Source organism: Mustela lutreola, chromosome 15 (genome assembly GCF_030435805.1).
Source record: "Mustela lutreola isolate mMusLut2 chromosome 15, mMusLut2.pri, whole genome shotgun sequence".
Taxonomy (NCBI): domain Eukaryota; kingdom Metazoa; phylum Chordata; class Mammalia; order Carnivora; family Mustelidae; genus Mustela; species Mustela lutreola.
Window position 1 is genome coordinate 1,508,747 of NC_081304.1, and position 17,940 is coordinate 1,526,686.

Here is a 17,940-nt window from a genome sequence, read left to right on the forward strand (position 1 = left end):
GAGCCACACACCGGTTGCCATCCGACCTCCACCAGAGCCCAGCACCCAAGGCCTTCCAGCTGGGATCTGGGGGCTGGGGGTGGGGTACACCCTGACGCGGAGACCCGAATCAGGGCGTATGGTTGCACGGCGGCCAGAGCCCCTGTCTCCAGGTGTGTTTCAACAAGAGATGCAGAATTTGAACCCGTGTGGTGTTCAGACAGGCTCCCGTGTAAGAAGTGAGTGCTTTTTTGTTTTTGAGTCGGGAACCTCTGCAGATCTGGAGGCTACATGCAGGTCATGGCTTGAGGGGTTCTCTGGGACACCATGGTACTTGTGGCCCCGGGCCAAGCCCCGGGTTTTGCTAAGCCTGGGCTAAGCCCTTGGAGTGTGCTGTGTTTCTCCTTCTGGTGGCCCTGCTGGGGGACTGTGGAGTAAGGCTGGCACACCGGACACGCTCACCGCCCTCGTCCTTTTGGACTCATGCAGGGCTGGACCCACAAGGGGCTGTGCTTGGGGCGCCGGAGGTGAGGTTGAGCTCCAGGCCCAGCTGACCCCCTCCCCCCGTCCTGAGGCCATGGCACCCCTGCACCCCAGGCAGGCTCTAGGGCAGCTCCCAATCGTCTATCCGTGGCCAGCCCGGATGGCACAGACCTTGGCCCCCCTTCTCCAGGGTCAGCATCCCTTACTCAGGACTTCAGAGAACCCGCGATCATTCCTTTTGGCACCCATTCCGCAGCCAGCCTCCCACACTTCAGTGGCGGAGTGGGGGCCCTGGGAGCTCTCGCCGGTCACAAGATCCTGGGGCCTCATAGAACTCAGGTCTGTGCCCATGGTCAGCATGTAGCCGTTACACCTGCCCCTGGGGACTGGATGGCCCCTGTGCCCTCTCCCCTGGCCTGGCTCTGGCTGACTTGCTTCTACTTCGTGCTTGCTGAAGGAAGCTTGGCTGCTGCATGCGCCATTGCCCCGTGGACTGGAGCCCACCGTGTCCCCGCTGACCGTCTGCGCGCATTCATCTCACGGCCGTCCTCCAGCCAGGGTGGCTTTGGCTTCCCTACCTGGGGGTTTCCTGGGCCCGCGGTGTTTCTTCAGAGAAGCGATGAGGGTGGCGAGCTGGGGTGAGGGGCCGGTTCCCGAGGCTCTGCCTGGCCTGCAGGCTGCCCACGCTCTGGCCCGTGGTCGGCTGCTGGGGGCCCTGCAGAGCCCGGAGCAGCCGGGTGAGCCTGGTGTGTGGGGAGACGAGTGGGGTCTCAGCACAGGGGGCGTGGGGGCTGCCGCCGGGTGTGGGAGCGGGGTTGGAGCTGGAGGACACACGCCCAAGAGGGGGCATGGGAGGTCCGGGCAGGTGGCAAGGGCAGGTGTGTGGGGGACCTCCTAGACCTGGTTTCTTTTCTGGGATTTCCGGGCTCTATGCAGGTCGTTCTTGCTAAATCAGCCTTATGTTAACGCGCTCTTGGTCTTTTTCAGGAAGCTTGCTGTCTTCCAGTATTGAAGGAGTTAATGTTTATTTATTCTGCGTGTGAGGTTTTTGCTTTTAGACCAGGAAGCCCAGGGTTGAAAGAAAAAATTCCGAGTCATGAGTGAAATGCTGCCATTCCAGTCTCCCGTGGGGCTGCTCAGCGATGTGGTAGGAAAGCAGTGTAGTGACCGACTGGGCAGGACGCCTCCTGCTTTGTGTCCCTGTCCTGTCGGGGTGGCCCCAGGCGGGCGCCGGCCTCGGGCTGCTCTAGAGTGGTCTTCTGCCCGAGCGGCAGCTGGAGCCGCAGAGTGGCTCGTGCCGGGGGCTCTTACCCACTGCTGGTCACTGTCCTGATGGTGCCGCGTGCTCCGAGTTAGGAGAAGAACTTCTCTTGTTGCTTCTCAGCAAGATCATTTCTGCTGTTGGTTGGGAAGTATGAAATGCAGGGGATTTGAAGTGTCCTTTCCTTTTAACTTTTAAAACGACCTCGGTCACTTGTGGACACCATCACTGCCCCACGAATCTTCCCTTCTGGGGAAGCTGTCCTGTGCTAGCGCTGAGCGTGCTCAAGCTTGTAGGAAAACACTTGGGGGGGGGCGGGGGCGGCGTGGTCACAGTCGGGAGCTCTCGACCCCGTGCTGCGTGGTGTGGAGTCTGCAGATGCCACGTTGGCTTCCCAGATCTCGCTGCGAACCTTGGGTAACCCTGTTGCACCAGCCGTGGCAGGCTGGAGGGGCACCCCAGGGCCTCCCTGACGTGTGGCCGGCCTCGGGAGAACGGCCTGTCCTCGGCCTCTGTGAGCGCTGGGGCAGCACAGTGTTTGCGGAGCGGCTGCGCAGAAATGGACACGTCCTGCAGGCTTTGTCCCCCGGCCTCGCCCGCCTTTGTGAGTGGAGGCTGTTCCTCTGAGGAGCGCCCCTTCTCCGGCTGGTTTGCCCCAGGGAGGGCTCACTGGTTTTTTTTTAACTGGTCCATTTTAAAGTCAACATGACTTTGGGAAAAAAGTTTGAATCCTGGCTCTGAGACTGCATGGGGTGAGCGGCAGGGTCTCCCTGGCTCTTGGGGCAGGTGGCCTGGCAGGGGGACGTTCTGCAGACTCCACAGGACCAGGAGTCCCTGCTCCGTGGGGACAGCCTGGCAGGCCGGGCGCAGGCGGGGCAGAAGTAGCCGCAGAGATAATGGCACGCGTCGGGCCAGCGTGTGCATGTCTTCACGGAGACATTGCGGGAGGGGACGGTGTCACGCAGGGCAGGCTTGGTCCTCCCAAATCTCTGAGCTGCGTTTGTGACCTGCCTGGCTCCCTCATGGGAGGGATGGGCCCAGGGGCGAGGACCCTCGGCAGGCAGCAGCATGGGCAGCACGACTCACTGGGCAGCCGCACTGGGCACCCACTGCTCAAGGTGGGTGGGGAGCCGCCTCCCCCTCTGTGCCGGTGGCTCCAGGCGTGGCCTGCGCATGACCACATGGGAGGCAGACCGACTGCGCCCTGGGCCTGCTGCACAGCTGTCGGGTGACACGCGGGAGGCTGAAGTGCCCCCTTAGGGGAGAGCACTGCCCTGAGATTCTTCCTCTTCTGGGCGGAGCCATCAGGAAGCCCTACCTCGGCAGCCACAGGTGTCGGCAGGTCCAGCTCCTACTCTCCAGGAGGCCTGGCCGGTGGTTGCGGGGGTCTACTCTTTGCAGAGAGCCTGCCCCTTCCTTCGGGGCCGGCCTGGCTCTGGCAGGTTGGGCCGATGAGTCGGTCACGTTGGCTAGTTAGGGACCCCCACCTCCTAGCGGCCAGCATGGGGGCAGGCCGGCCAGCAGGACCACGGCCTCCCGCTCTGCGCTGTGCCCTCCTGCCCCTTCCTCCCCTACGTGGGGCAGGGCTGCAGGGATCGCCCGACCCCTTTGACCCTTGGGTCTTTGTCTTGTCCAGCTGGTGTTCTGGGTTGGCCTGGGTGTCCTGGTGGTTGGCACGCACACGACCCTGTCCGTGAGCGAGGACGCCCCCGTGGACTTGGCCGAGGAAGCCCCAGCCGGCCGGATTGAAGAGGCCGAGGGCATCGTAAAGGCAGAGGCGGCTCGGCTCCCAGGTACGCAACGTCCAGGTATGCACACGCCCCAGCCCCGCAGCTTTCCCGAGGCGCCCCCGCAGGGCCGTCTCAGGGTCACGGTGCGCGAGCGGTACTTCCCGGCTGTCTCCCCCACTCTGGTCCCGTTTGGCTGGTCGAGTAGGGCCGGGAACGGCTGCCTGCCTGTGCGGGACAGCAGGATGGAGAGCTCAGAGCCCGCCGCAAGGCGCGCTGACAGGTAAGCAGGTGTGTGCGTGTTGTCAGGTTTGCTTGCTCTGGTTTGGGGATGAGGTGTTGCTTGGACAAGGTCAGCGATGCCCCATGGCTTTGTTTGATGGCCCCCCCTTGCTGCTGGCCCACCGGCCCGTGGGGAGGGGTGGCCCGCGTGGCCTTCTATAGCTGCAGGCCGGCTCAGAAGGCCTGCTGCCGTATGGCTCCATGGCCCACCCGTGGCTTTGCTCTCTCCGGGGTGCGGGGTGGCTTCTGAGCGTGGCTTTCTGGGCTGCAGAAGGGGCTCCATCGTGTCCCGAGTCGGTGGGAGAAGAGAGTTTTCTTGGAGCCTCTGGCGGTCCCAGGCAGAGCTGGCAGGGGTGCAGGGAGGGCTTCCTCAGCCTTCACCCCCCAGCCGCTGAGTAGCATCAGGCTTGGGTGCTGGGGGGAGGGGTGTGCTTCATTCTGGGGCTTCTGCTCGATGAAGGTTGGGTTTTAGGCGTTCACACTCCTGGTGTGTCCGCGCATGTCTGATCCCTCCCCCGCAATAGACCCCCACCGCGGATCGTGCTCTGCCCAGCTGCCGCCCGGCCTGCCCTTCTGGGAGAGGCCCCTCGGGGGCAGCAGTGCTGTTTGCCCCTGGGTTTTGGGTGTCTTTTGCTGGTGATGGCTAAGGAGTGCCTGCCCTAGTAGGAGCCCGGTCTCCCTGCCTACCATGATCGACAAAAGGTCCCAAAAGCCTGGCAAGAGAGTTGAACTTGCTCTAGGTCCTGGGCAGCTAGGCTGCCAGCCGTGGAAGGCATGTGGCCCTTAGATTTGTTGCTGTCTCTGTCCCCGGGCTTAGAAAGCCCCTAGCTGGTGTCCATGCCCCCCACAGCCTCCCCTGGGGGGCACAGTCTCTCCTGGGGCTCGGAGGAGCAGGCCGTGCTCTTTTTTGTCTTCTTGGGAGGACGGGCTGGCAGAAAGATTCCCCTTTTGGGGGTCCCTGGGGAATGGCGGAGAGGCCCCTGGGGAATGGCGGGGTTCCCCAGAGAAACAGATCAGAGTGGTCAGAAGCCATCTGAGCGTCCTGCGCCAAGTTGCATGGATTTGGCAGTTAGGATGGAGGAAGTCCCCTTGGAGAGGGACACAGGTGGCCTGCACCAGCCCCTGCTGGGTCCCTCACCGCCGGGCATCTCGGCCTTGTGTGCTTCATGGATGGCTGCAGCCGAGGTGGACTCGGGTGCCGCCGACCTCGGCCGGCCGTGGATTTCCTGGCATTGGTTGGCTCCGGGCTGCCCGTCCCCCCTCCAGTACGCACCCGCGGTCCGCGGCCTGTGCCAGCAGCTGCGGCCTGTCGCGGAGCCGGGCCGCGAGCTCACCTGGAGCCCGCCGCGGCCACATCTGGTTTCCATTGCTTCCACGAGCCTGTAACAAAACACATGGCCCCCTCAGAACCACATGCCGTTCGTTGTTAGCGCGTTCTCCGTTCTTCTCGCCCCTGGTGTCCCCCGTAATTGATGGGTTGCCTCGTTGAAGCAGAGCCGAGGCTGCTGGGGCCTGCACCGTGTGCGCGCCTGTCACACTTCGGCCTGTTGGCCTGGAGTGGGGCTTTACTGGTCTCTCTGGTGGTGCCGAGGCCAGAGCCGTGCAGGTTTCCTTAGAGCCGGAGCCGGCCCCGGGACAGACGGTGGCAATCCTGCCCTGCCGGGGACACGGACTGGGACCCGTGGCTGGCACTCTTGGAGAGCGGAGCCCAGGACGCGTGTTTGCTGGGGTGGTGAGCAGCGGCAAGCGTGGAGGAAAGAGGTTGCTGGGCCCTGTGAGGCAATTCTCTGTTAAAAAGGCTAATTAGACCATTTCTCTCCTATCTGAGCGCGCCCCACAGGGCCTGGTGGGTCAGGTCGGGTTCTAGAACGTGCTTGGCTCCTTCCTCTGCATGCGGCCCCATCCCCTCTCCTCCTTCCCCCGCAGCGTGCCCACCCCATGCCCGCAGCCCGTGTCATGGTGTCAGAGCACCCATGGTGCGCGTGCTGCCCCTTGGCCACCCTGCAGGGGTGCGGGCTCTGCTCTGTGGGGAGAAGCCCCAGAGGACCAGGACGGAGGCTCTGGTCAGGCCAGCGCAGGCTAAAGGCTGGGGCAGCAGCTTGGCTGTGACTGTAGGTGCAGGTGGCTGAGGGTGACCACAGGCCTGCGTGAGAGCTTACTCAGGGTCCCCTGCCCTGTACTCGCTCTCCCGAGGACTCAGCCCTGCACGCGGGCGGGAACGTGTGCACACTCTGCAACAGGTGCCAGGCCGTGTGTGAGGGACGGGCCCGGCGCTCGGCTCTCCGCAGCTGGGGCAGACGGTCCCACCACAGCCCTCCCAGTCTCCGCCGACAGGGGCTTTCACCGGCCGCTGTGCTGCGGCACCTGACCCACTCACTGCGTGTTCCTCAGGCCCTCCCAGGTGACTCGGTCAGCTCAGCCACGCCGCCGCCTGGGGCAGGGAGACCGCTGTCTCCCACGTGCAGCCCTGAGTGACCCCGACCCGCCCTCGGAGGCCCTCGGGGAGCAGCTCACCTCCTCGGCCTGTGGGGAGCCCTGCCGGCTCTAGAGGACCGTGACGAGTGAGGCTCGGGCCACCGTGGCCCCTTGGTTGGGACGCTCGGGTCTGGGGAGCCAAGGTGACTCCTGTGTGCTTGGGAAGACGCGAGGGTACAGCGGTCACGCCTGCCCGTGCCAGCCACGGCCGGCAGAGCGGGCTTCAGGAGTCTGCACGCCCCGGCCCATTCTCATGGCCACCTTGAGGGTCAGGAAAGTCACTTAAGGGCCAGGCCTGGCTCTCGGCTCTTGCCTTACAAGTGCATGGCCCTGGGCTCCCACATGTCTCCTGAATCGGGGTTTCTCCGGGTGACACGTACCCATCTGTGGGCTCAGGTGTGATAGGAGCAGTCCCTTTGTTTGGGTGCTTGCTGACTTAACTGTGCCCTGGGTCCCCGGAGAGAGGCTGCTCGATGCCGGCTGCCCACAGCAGTCGCCTCTAGCCCAGGTGTTCAAGTGCAGACGTCCTTGGTGTAGAGGTTGTGACCCCCCCGACCCCCGCCGCCGCTGTCGCATCCCCGATTCCAAAGACCGCGCAGAGCACAGGGTCTATCCCGCTGAGGTGGAATTGTGGACTTGATCCCCATGCCGGGCCCTGGAAAGGAGAGCCTGGCGGAGAACCATCCGTCGGCCTGTCTTAGGGCGCTTCCAGCCTCTCGCTCCATCAGGCGGGTGAGTAGGTCCCTTGTCACCATGCGGCCTGGTGCTTCTGAAAGCCAGATCCGCCCCCGGCAGGGTCTCCCACCGCCTGGCAGAATGAGGCACGGACCCGGAACTGTCCTGGGTCTTTCCTGGGTCATTCTCTGGTTGCTGGGACCCAGTGATGACCCTGAAGGTGAGCGAGGTGACCGCTGACTGCTGGGGACGCCGAGGTGCCCATCTGCTCTGGGCCTGTCCGCGCGGCCCTAGCTGCCTGCTGGGTGTGGTCAGCTCCTCTGTCCCTCTTTCTGGGGGTCGTGTTTGGTTCGCTATGCCGGGAGGCATTGCCGGCTGTCTGCGGCCGAGAGCCCAGTTCCCGCCTGGGGTGTGCTGGTCGTTGCTGTGGACCGGGATGCTGGAGGCCGGAGGCCGGGTGCCAGCGGCTGGGGGTGCGGGAGCCCCAAGGCACCTTGGCCTTGCTGTGAAGCCGGGTGCCCCCACAGCTCTGTCCGAGGGCCCTGGCGGGAGACTCCTCGCCGCTTCAGGTCCCCGCCATCTTGCCGTGCATACGGGGGTCCCCCTCAGCCCAGCCCATCAGGCTGCCCCTGCTCTCATGGGGGACTTGCCTTGGTTCCTGCTGAGACAGGGCCACACGTAGGTGACTTGGTCTTGTGATGGCTTAGCAGCTTGTTTTCTTTTCTTGTGTTTTTCCTTTCTTTTCTGGCCCTTTTTTTTTTTTTTTTTTTTTTAAAGATTTTATTTATTTATTTGACAGAGAGAGATCACAAGTAGGCAGAGAGGCAGACAGAGAGAGGAGGAAGCAGGCTCCCCACTGAGCAGAGAGCCCGATGCGGGACTCGATCCCAGGACCCTGAGATCATGACCTGAGCCGAAGGCAGCGGCTTAATCCACTGAGCCACCCAGGCGCCCCGCCCTTTTTGTTTTTTAAAGATTTTGTTCATCAGAGAGAGAGCAGGAGCAGGCAGAGGAGCAGCAGAGGGAGGAGCAGACTCTCCGCTGAGCAGGGTGCCTGATGCGGGGCTCGATCCTAGGACCCTGGGACCGTGACCCGAGCCACAGGCAGCCGCTTAACTGACGGAGCTACCCAAGCGCCCCAACAGACCTTTTTTTTAACTTTGTGATCCATGAGATAGATGCCTTGATTTATGGTGACTCCTGTTGGAGCACAGGGCCTCTGGGAAGGGGTGAATTGTGTGACAGAGACCAGGGTGTTTTCATCCGCTCAAGCAATGGTCACCCGCTTACTGTTACCAGCCCCTTGGTTCAACTGTAGAGTCCAGAGTCTGCCTGCGAGCCCGCCACCTGGCAGGGCCCGTCCCTGCACTGGTCTGGTGAGGGCACTGTCCCAGCTGCCTCCTGGTGCCCACATGGTGAGGGCACTGCCCCGGGCTCACAGGTCCCGGGCTGCATAGTAATTTCCTCTCCTTTGGGACCAGCAGGGCCCTGTCCGGACAGGACACCATGACACCCCCCCCCCCCCCCCCCCCCGCCCCAGCCTCACCTCCCGCCAGCAGCCCTGCTGCCCGTGGAGGGCAGTAGTCAGCCCTTCTCTGGGCAGCTCATGTCCTGTGATGGGGAACAAGAATGTGCTTCCAACCTCTAGGGTAAAATGATGGATTTTTAGTTTCTTTTCCCAGGATGTTTAGTTTTTGCCCCATTTGCCAATTTTTTAATGGCAGCCGCTTCCTAACAGGCTCTGTTTCGGTCCTGCGGGGGCCCCCGGTTGCCATGCGGGTGAGCTATTGCACAGGACTGCGTGGGGACAGGTGTGGACAGGCGTGGCACTTGGGGGCAGGTGTGGCGTCGTGCGCAGGCTCTGCCCGTGGCGGTCTTCGGTCTTCGCTGTTGGCGATGAGAGGCTCACAGTTTCACCCGTCGGCGTTCCCAGCGGCGTTCCCTCCCCGAGCACCTCCCAGCGCCACCAAGCAGCGGGGCTGCACTTTGAGGTGTGGCAGGCTGGTTGTCCCAGAGAAGGGGGGGACCCTGGGCAGATGCCTGCCCCAGGCTGCCGCCCCGTCAAGCCGCAATCCGCGGGTTCGTGCTGCCCTCTGGTGGTGACGGCCGGTATTCCGCAGCGCAGTGCTCTTTTGCACCCAGTTAGGTGTAAATTGCATTTTGACATATTTTTGTTATGAATGCACATGAAAAATGACAGTTTTCTGTGCTACTTAGCTGCTAATGATTGAGCAGGAAAAAAATAACTGCTTAGGCTCTGCCATCCGACTAGGAAACGTGATTACAATCTAGGGACAACCGCCCAGTCCCTGTGCGGGGTTGGGGGGTGCGGCGTGGCCTTGTGGAAACTGCGCAGTGAGCCGCGCTCTGCTTGCAGGCCTGAATCCAGGCGTGGACACGGCCGTGGACGGCCGAGATAAGCCGAAGCTGCCCAATGAGAAAGATGAGACGGAGCAGGCCCAGATTAAGGGCCCCGTGGACGCACCCCAGAGGGAAGGTGCCAAGGAGAAGCAGGAGGAGGCGCAGCTGGACCGGCCGGGCCGAGGTGGGCGGCGGGCGGCAGTGGTGGGCGGCGGAGGAGGGGCCTGCCTGAGTTCGGGTCCTTTCTGCCTCCTTCCTTCTGTGACTCAGGGGCGACTCAGATGGGGGCCCCGCCCCCGCCAGCTGGCTTGCACCTGCCCCGTTGTAATTCTCTACAGGTAGCCTCCGTGCTCAGGCAAAAGTCCGGTCTGTGGGAGGTGGCACTTGCCAGCCTGCCTCACACCGTTGGGCACTGGGACGCAGCTCACGCTCTGGGGAAGGAGAGCCGGGCCACCCCAACCTGCTTGCTCCATGATGTGTCTGTCTCCCTCCAGGTGTGGCAGCACCAATGGGCGAGGCCCACCGCCACGAGCCCCCTGTCCCTCATGACAAGGTGGTAGTGGACGAAGGTGAAGACCGAGAAGAGCCAGCGGAGAATGAGCGTTCGTCCAAGCACGAGGAGGAGAAGGCTCCAGGGGGCAAGGCTCAGATGGCACTGCCTCTGCCAGATTCGGAAAGAGAGAGACCGAGACAGGACCAGGTCTTAGAGGTAGCAGGGGGTCTCCCTGAAGACCCCTGGAAGGTTCCAGAAGGCAATGGTCAGCCAGTTATCGAGCCCGTGAAGGAGGACCAGGGGCCAGGCGACGGGGGTCTGCAGCCAGGGCCCCAGGCAGTGCCACCCAAGGGGCAGGACGCCCCAGCAGCTGGTGCGGCGGAGAGAGCCGGCGGGGTCCCGCTGCCGGGCTGGGCTGCAGGCGCCGCGGGCAAGCTGGTGGACAAGAGTGAGCCCGGTGGGTGTCGGCTGCGCTTGCCTTGGCAAACTGCTCTCCCTAAGAGGATCCTCGGGGTCGGGGGGGGGCAGGAGAGGCCGGGTGGGCGGGCCTCCTCCTGCCCGCACTCCCGCTCTGCTGCCCAGGTCAGCACGCGGACGCGCGAGAGCAGCGGCCCCTTCCGCAGCTGCTGGGGAAGCCCAGAGTCTGGTGATGTGACAGCTCCCGGGGTATCTGTCACGCAGTTGCTTGCCGGACCTTCGAGTGTTAGGCGGCGCGCTGTCCGTGCGTCTGGGCCCTCGCGGGGGACGCTTGACAGGTGCCACGCCGTTCAGGGCCCTGCGGCGCAGCCAGGCCGGCTCTCGCATGTTAATTGGCAAAGTGGTTAACGCTGGCTCGCTGCCACCAGCCCGCGAGATCGTTGAATGTGTTTTCATTACTTGGCCGGCCGTCATCAGGGCGGACAGAAACTGCTGACAGAGGGGGTGACGCGGAGGCTAGTTTTTGGAAGCCCCCCCCCCCCCCCCGTCCCTCTCCCGCCTTCTGCCCCCACCTGCCCCACCCACCGCGTCCTCCTGAGCTCTCTGCAAACCTCCCGCCTCTCCGTGTGTGCAGGTGGGAAGGCCGCCCTCCCGGTGAAGCTGGCCCCCGAGGCCGGGCCGCAGGCAGAGCCGCAGGAGCAGAGGGATGCGGAGGGCCAGGCCGGAGGCCACGCCGGCAGCAAGCTGGAGGGTAAGGCCTTCGCTCTCCTGCTGCATCCTCCCCGGGGCCGGAGCCTCTGCCCCTTCCTTCCAGACCCGCAGCGAGGGCTGGGGGAGGGGGAGGCGCAGGTGCCTGTCCTCCCGGCGGGGCTGTTCGAGCCCCCCACCCCCGGCTCTGGACTTGCTGGCTTCCTAGTGAGGAAAGACCCGAAGTAACCCCCCTTCCCCCCAGCAGCTTCCTCTGGGTACCCCCGCCCCAGGTAGTCTGTGTCTCTCTTTCTTCCCTTAAGAAAGCCTCTGTTGTGCTGTCACAGGGTTTTCTGTTCGCGTGGGTGGCACTCTCAGGGCGGCCGTGCCACTGTTGCTAGCACGTGCTGGTCAGCTCCCCGGCTGGGGGTGTCTGTGTCCCCGGGCACTGCTTAGAGCTAGGAGCTGCCCTTCTGGCAGCCCAGGTGGGAGGACAGATGCCACCTGCCTCCCCTCGGCCCCTGTGTGTCACCCGTCACTTAGGGGGACGTTTGTGCCCATCTGTAGCGAACACCCAGCACCACCTGGAAACAAAAGCTTGTCGCGCACTTTTATCTCCAGCGGCTAATCCTCCTTCGGACCTCTGTGTCTGTTTTGGGGCGAACCCTCTCCTCGTGACCTCGCCCCATTAGGTGCTGCCCTTGTAGTGTGGCTGGTGGCAGTCTTCCTGGCTGGTGGTCTCCTGTTCTCATTTCACTGGTGACCAAGGGGCCTCTGCACACCTGCTCCCTGGTTAGAGCCCCTCCCCACCCCCACCCACCTCCTGGGACACCGAGTCTGTTTGCAGAGGGGCCCCGTGAGCCGTGCCAGGGGGTTTCTCCCTGAGCCTCCCCTGGGTCTGTGCATGTAGATCTCGGTGGCACAGCCCTGGGGCTATCGTGTGTGACATGCACCCCGCGGCGCCCCCCAGCGGCCCCCCAGAGGGTCCTGCGGGGACAGCCCGCCCAGAGCACTGGGCTTGGGGCTGCCTGCTGAGCCCCCGGGGCAGCCAGGGACCTGAGCCAGGAGTCCCTGGAGGTTTTCTGGGGTCTGGGGGCTGCCCTAGGGGTTTCCTGTGGTGGTTCCTGTCTGGTTTGTCTCCCTGTGCTCACGGATGCCAGTGCTTATCCTGTTACCTAAACCTGTTTGATTCTTTCGATTTTTTTTCTTTCTGAAAAGACAATTCTCATGGTTTCCTACTCTGCCTTTCTTCCGTGCGCTTCTCAATGGGATGAGCAGCCGAAATCAAACAGATAGTAGCAGGTACGGACCCGGAGGGCACGCTCCTGCGGAAGGCCTGTGCGGGGTCTGAGATGCGAGAAGGGGAGGGCACAGGCCGGCCAGCCCCAGGCCTCACATGGAGCCGCCGCTGCAGCCCGCCCCCCGCCCCGGGCTCGGCTCTAGCCCCACAGCTGGGGTTCCCCCGATGCCCTCGCTCCCTCCTTCCCACAAATGCCCTGGTCCTGGAGGACGGTGGGTGCGGTCTGCACACGCCGCCGGCTTCAGGCCTCCCCGAGGGTAGGGCCTGCATGGAGGTTCTTCCGTGTGCATGGCCTGGGATTAACGTGTTTTGCATGCGTGTTAACATCCATCCGGGGTCCTGGCGGGACAGGCTCTGTCCATGGGCACGGCTTGTCACCACTCTGGTCCACACATGTCGCTTCTGGCTGGACCTGACCTGGCACCGCTTCGCTCCTCCTGCATCATCGGTCCCGGGCTGGTCCCCCGAGGGCCCGGGCAGGCTGGGGCTGCTCCTCTAGCACCTGCTCCGGGGACAGGCCGTGTGGGCGGCACGCGGGGCTGTCGTCATACTGTTGACTATTACGTGGCTTTGAGCCGTGGGTACCTGGAGTGACAGCGAGGCGCATGGCTGAAGTGGCTGGTCTAGAGCCTTGGGGGGTGGGGGACAGCACAGCGTACTTCCCTCCACGGAGCCCCAGTCCTGTCCACAGGATGTGGCCTTTCTCAGGCAGGTGTCTTCATGACCTTAGGGGGTGTGGAGGAGGGCCGCGTGGGGGTGGGGACCGCCGCACAGGGGCCTCCGCGTGGCTCCTCCTCCCTGCCAGCTGGTTCAGCGAATTCCTCACGGGCCTCTGGCTGGAGGGAGGCCAACCCCGCGCTACCATGGCAGGTCACGGGTCACCGTCGGCGAGGACGGGCTCGCTTGTCCGTGTGTGCGGCCTCGCCGGAATGTGAGCCGTCGCCACGCCCAGAGCGTCCTTCCTTCAGAGCTCGCCCGCCCCCCAGCCCAGCGGCCCACGTCGTCTTCCACAGCCTCCTGTTGAAAGGCAGATGGGTTGTAGCAGCTACATAAGCCGTGGCTGCGCGCAGGAGACGCTGGTGCTGAGGCCTTTGTAGCGAAAGCCGAGCTCCCCGGTGCTCCCGCAGGTGGCCGCAGCCGGCTGCAGGCTCAGACTCGGGGCCTCTTCCTGGGCCCACATTCTGGGTTGGGGGCATGGGGAGCCGGGCGGGTCCTCGGACGCACGCCTGCTGCGCGGCCTCCCCCCGGCCCACCTCCCTCCGCGCCTGCCCGCAGCCAGTCTCCCGGGCGGTGGTCAGGAGTGGGGTCAGGGCCCTGTGGGTGTCGGCAGCCAGCCTCTGCCTCACGGAGGGTCCCTTTCTTTCTTGTCTCTGCGGGAAAGACCGTTCTGTTTGTTTCCTAAATTCTCACCTTGGAGGAAACTTCCTCACGGTTCTGGGATTCTGTTTTTAGAGCAGTCTGTAGCTCGGCGCGCCCTAGCCCAGGGCACGGCAGCATTCCCACGGCACAGACCTCCCCTATAGCTTCTCTCGGCGTCTAGTCCCAGGGGGCGGCCATCTGAGCAGCTGGGCCCCTGCTGGGCGTGTCCCAAACCTCAGGCCCGTGTGAGCCCGTGCGAGCGAAGGGCATCCCGGGGAGAGCCCCCAGGCAAGCCGGCGCCGGCGCCCCGCGTCCCTCTGCCCTCCACCCGGCCCAGCGCCTGCGCAGACGGGGCAGGCTCCGAGTGTGCGTTCTCCCCTCCACAGAAGCCGGCCGGGCGGAGATGCTGGACCACGCGGTCCTCCTGCAGGTGATCAAGGAGCAGCAGGTGCAGCAGAAGCGGCTCCTGGACCAGCAGGAGAAGCTGCTCGCGGTGATCGAGGAGCAGCACAAGGAGATCCGCCAGCAGAGGCAGGACGGCGAGGACGGCAAGTCAGGGCCCCATCGGGCCGGGGGTCATCACCGGGGGTCATCACCGAACGCGTGGCTGCCCGTGGCGTCTCCTGGGGACTCCGTGGGGCCGGGGCTGGCTGGGGCTCTGGGGCCTGGGGTCCTGCTGGGCAAAGTTCTGGCTCATGTTTAATTGCCGGCCAGTTCACCTTTCTAGCCCCGTGTTGGTAGCTTCCGTTTGCTCCCGTGGTTCAGTTGGCGACTGACTTCATTTGCAGCCGAAGCGCAGCCAGAGCCTGGGGTGCCGGCGCCCAGAGGGAAGGAGCAGGAGACCCAGGAGGGGCAGACCGCGGACCATCCCCCGCAGCAGCCTGTGGAACTTGCACTCGGAGCCCCCGGGCGTCTCCCCGCTCCACCCCAGGGCCACGGCCCGGGCGCCTTGGAGGAGCCCAAGTCGGAGCCCAAGGCGGCTGTAGGCAGAGCTCCAGCGGGTCCTCCTGGCGCTGCCGACACGGAGCCCCGGGCGGCCCAGGCTGAGCCGAGGGAAGGCCAGCAGGGCGCTGTGGCCCAGGCAGCTGGCGCTGGCATGCCGGAGCGGGTGCCCGTGCCGGACCCTGCCGAGGGGCCCAAGAGCCCAGAGAAGCCTGTTGCTGGTGAGCTGCCCGAACAGGACACTTTCGGCAGAAGCTCCCACGAAAGGAAGAAATCCCGGAAAGAGGTGGCCCCCAGTGCCAGTGCCCAGGAAGCGGATGTGCTGGGGGCGAGGGAGAATGGCGACCCTCATGTGAGGTCCCAGCCGGTGAGCCAAGGCCGGGGACCCGCAGGCCTGCCCAGCAGGTCAGGAGGAGCAGCCCCCGGGGCCCAGGCTGAGATTCGGCAGCTGGAACACCGGGCTGTTTCTGTTGGGACTCAGGGTGGGCAGCAGGGCGCTCACCTGGAGGCCAGAAAGGAGGCTGTCGCCGGGGACCGTGCACTTGCTCTGGGGGAGGACACTGCCGTCCAGGAGCCGGAGCGGAGGCAGAACCCTGATCCGGGGCCCATCCCTGGGGCTCAGAAGCTAGACCATGCCAAAGCCAACCGAGACCTCAAAGTCCAGGCCGGTTCTGACCTTAGGAGGAGACGGCGGGATGTGGCTCCTGGGGCAGGCGGGGACCCGGCCCCAAGGGACAGGGTCATCATCAGCTTTAACCCTCTCCCGGACGTGCAGGTCAATGACCTCCGTCGTGCGCTGGAGACCCAGCTACACCAGGCCGCGGGGGGTGCCTTGTGGGTGGTCCACGGCCGCCAGGTAAAGCAGCTGGTGGGAGCCCCAGAGGAGCCCTGAGTGGCCACCAGCGGCTGCTGTCCTCCGTTGGTGGGTCTCAGCCAGCTGTGCAGAGGCCACATGGGTGCAGAGTGAGAGTCATGCTGTGGCTGGGGGTCTCAGTGGCCTGTCACCGCAGCCTCGCTGTCCAGGTGGCCTGTGCCTTCTCCGTCCCGCATCTTCAGCTTGTCCGAGTGACCGAGCTCGGCAGACCCAGATGACGCAGCGGCCGGCTGGGGAGCGTGGCCCTGATACGGACAGGGGCTGCCGTGAGAGCCCGCTGCACGCCAGGCTCCCGCTTTCTCCAGTCGTCGCGAGACGTTGCGAGGGTTGCAGAGAACCGGAGCGAGCTCAGCCCACGCTCACCTCCTCGCCGGACGCAGCTTCATGGCTACGGGTGTCTCAAGGGTCAGAGCCGCCCGCCTGCGTGCCCGCCTCGGCCCCCGTCACAGCCCCTCTGCTCTCCACGCTCCCTCTGCTTTTCTAAACCATAAAGTTGTTTACAAATTAGAAACGTCCCGGTGTCCAGTCCATGAGGCTGGTGTCCGCTGTGCTGGTGGTCGTGAGGCCGCCTGTGGACCAGACCTCGGGGGGCGGGGAAGCCCGATGCAGCGAGGCCTCCAACAACCCTGCGAGCAGCTGGGGGGTGTTTGTGGTGTCCCATTTTCAAGAACGGGAGAGCCGATGGTCGCCCCCCTGGCCGAGGCCAACGGGCAGGTGTGGCCGTGGTGGGCTGTCCACCCGCAAGCCCAGGGCTCTCACCAGCTCGCCTCGCGCTCCGAGGGCAGCGAGCGCTCCAGACCCCGCTGCCAGGGGCCCCAGGTGTGGCTGCTGGCGGGCTCTGGCCAGAGGGGCCCGGGCGCGTGAAGGACCACAGCTGCCCGGCAGCTCCAGCCATGGCTTCTGGCCTCGACTTCCCCTGCGCCTTTGAAATGACATTGTTTATCGTAGTCCCGTGTCCTCGGACAGCCTGACGACTAGAAACAAGTACCAAAAGGCCAAGGGGCTTCCTCCTGACCCCAGGAGCTGGTGCTAGGGAGACTGGAGCCGACGGACACTGCTCCTGCTGCGGAAAGCCCCGGAGAGGGGGGTGGGTCTTGGGGTGCTTCCTGTGCTTAGGTAAGAACAATTGCCAACAAACGCTGCTCACTGGGAAAACGCCTTCTGGATGTTTCCCCGAGGTCAGAACTCCACTTTTTAGAGTGGGGTGTATTTCTGGACGCATTTACCTGGATCTCTTACCTTGACCCGACGTTCGTGTCTTCTGGACGTCAGGCCATCCTCCTGCAATCTGCAAGGTCCCGTCCTCCTCAGAGTGGGGGACCCAGTCCCCGCTCCCCTGGACACTTGAGGTCTTCGTCCCAGTACACACTCTCCCAGCCTCCCCAGTGTTCACCCCCTCAGGGAAGGACCCAGGACCTCAGGGTGAGGTCGCCTTGCCAGGATCACAGGGAGCTGGAGGGGCTGGGACTGTCGTTTGCTTCTGACCCCAGACCACGGGTGCCAAGACTGACAGGTGCAGGGAGCGCGCCAGGCGAGCACCGGAAGCACAGCCGCCAGCGGGTGACCCTCCTGCTGGGTAGTTGCCCTGGGCGACGGGTAGGATCTTGCCTGTGGGCTCCTGTTCTAGGGCAGGGCCAGCGACTGGAGGTAGGTGGGAGTGAGGATGGACCCCGGGGCAGCGAGGCACACAGAGTTGCGTGCGGTAAGGGGGCTGCAGGAATGGCTGCATCCAGACACCAGTTTGTGGCATTTCCCTCAGTCAGAAAATAAGGACGAAGGCCAAGGAACATGGAAGGGGGGTGGGTGTGTGGCCTGAAGGGGGGGACACAGGTTGGACTAGAGCTAGGAGACATGGGGGCAGGAGGGCACCTGGCAGGACTGTTCCAGAAGTGGCTTGGAGCCAGTGTGCCCAGCAGAGACCCATGTGCTCCCCACAAGAGGCAGCCAAAGGTCAGAGTGGAGAGTGTGAGGGTCTGGAAAAGCCCACCCTCAAGGCCACAGGAGGGAGGAGAGTCGTGGTGAGGAGCGCTGGGCTCCCAGGCCCACCCCTTCCTGCTCTGGCCCTCGGTGTGTGTGGGGTCAGGGCGCGACCGCCCCCCATCAGTGCATGGATGCTGGACTCTGGCAGGCCAGGGGCTGTGGACCCCAAGGGAAAGGTGACCTCCAGGCTCCTGGAGCACAGTCCCCAAGCGTCCAGCAGGCGGCGCTCTGGACCTGTGGAATCCCTGGATTGCGCCTGATTTCATTCTTAGGTGGCAGGGCTGGGGTGCTGGACCGGGACTGTCCGGAGGGCTCGGGCTCTGACCTGGGGGGGCTGCGGAAGGACAGGTGCCCCACACAGTGTCACTGCCGCTGGGTTCCTAAGCCAGACCCTCCCTCGGCTGGCTGGCGCCTCTAGAAGGGCAGCCCCTCCTTTTTTGCTTCCAAGTCCAGAAAAACCGCCTGAGTGGCTTTCCCTACCCATGGCTCTTTCCCTCGTGGTGGCTGGACATTGGCTCTGGCACAGCCTGTAAAGCGGCAGCTGCATCTGCTGCCCCGGTCAGGCTCAGGTAAGGTGTTTTAGATGAAAATTCTCCAAAAAGTGACCATCCTGAGCGGCGCGTCCCCACGGCCCAGGGTCCTCTG

The 17,940-nt window shown here is 64.4% G+C and overlaps 1 protein-coding gene across 7 annotated transcripts in view; it reads left to right on the plus strand.

Annotated features, from left to right (window-relative positions):
- Window positions 1–15,826, plus strand: part of SLC38A10 (solute carrier family 38 member 10) — a 40,389-nt gene extending 24,563 nt beyond the window's left edge. For 2 of the 7 annotated variants that reach the window (XM_059150140.1, XM_059150147.1), the window contains exons 11-17: window positions 3,360–3,531; window positions 9,260–9,427; window positions 9,738–10,193; window positions 10,788–10,904; window positions 12,119–12,142; window positions 13,886–14,047; window positions 14,288–15,826. In XM_059150140.1, the coding sequence (XP_059006123.1) occupies window positions 3,360–3,531; window positions 9,260–9,427; window positions 9,738–10,193; window positions 10,788–10,904; window positions 12,119–12,142; window positions 13,886–14,047; window positions 14,288–15,333 (2,145 nt within the window). In that variant the 3' untranslated portion in view covers window positions 15,334–15,826. The remainder of the gene's footprint in view (window positions 1–3,359; window positions 3,532–9,259; window positions 9,428–9,737; window positions 10,194–10,787; window positions 10,905–12,118; window positions 12,143–13,885; window positions 14,048–14,287) is intronic. The other 5 variants (XM_059150142.1, XM_059150145.1, XM_059150146.1 and 2 more) reach the window with 5 other exon arrangements.
- Window positions 15,827–17,940: the final 2,114 nt, after the last annotated feature.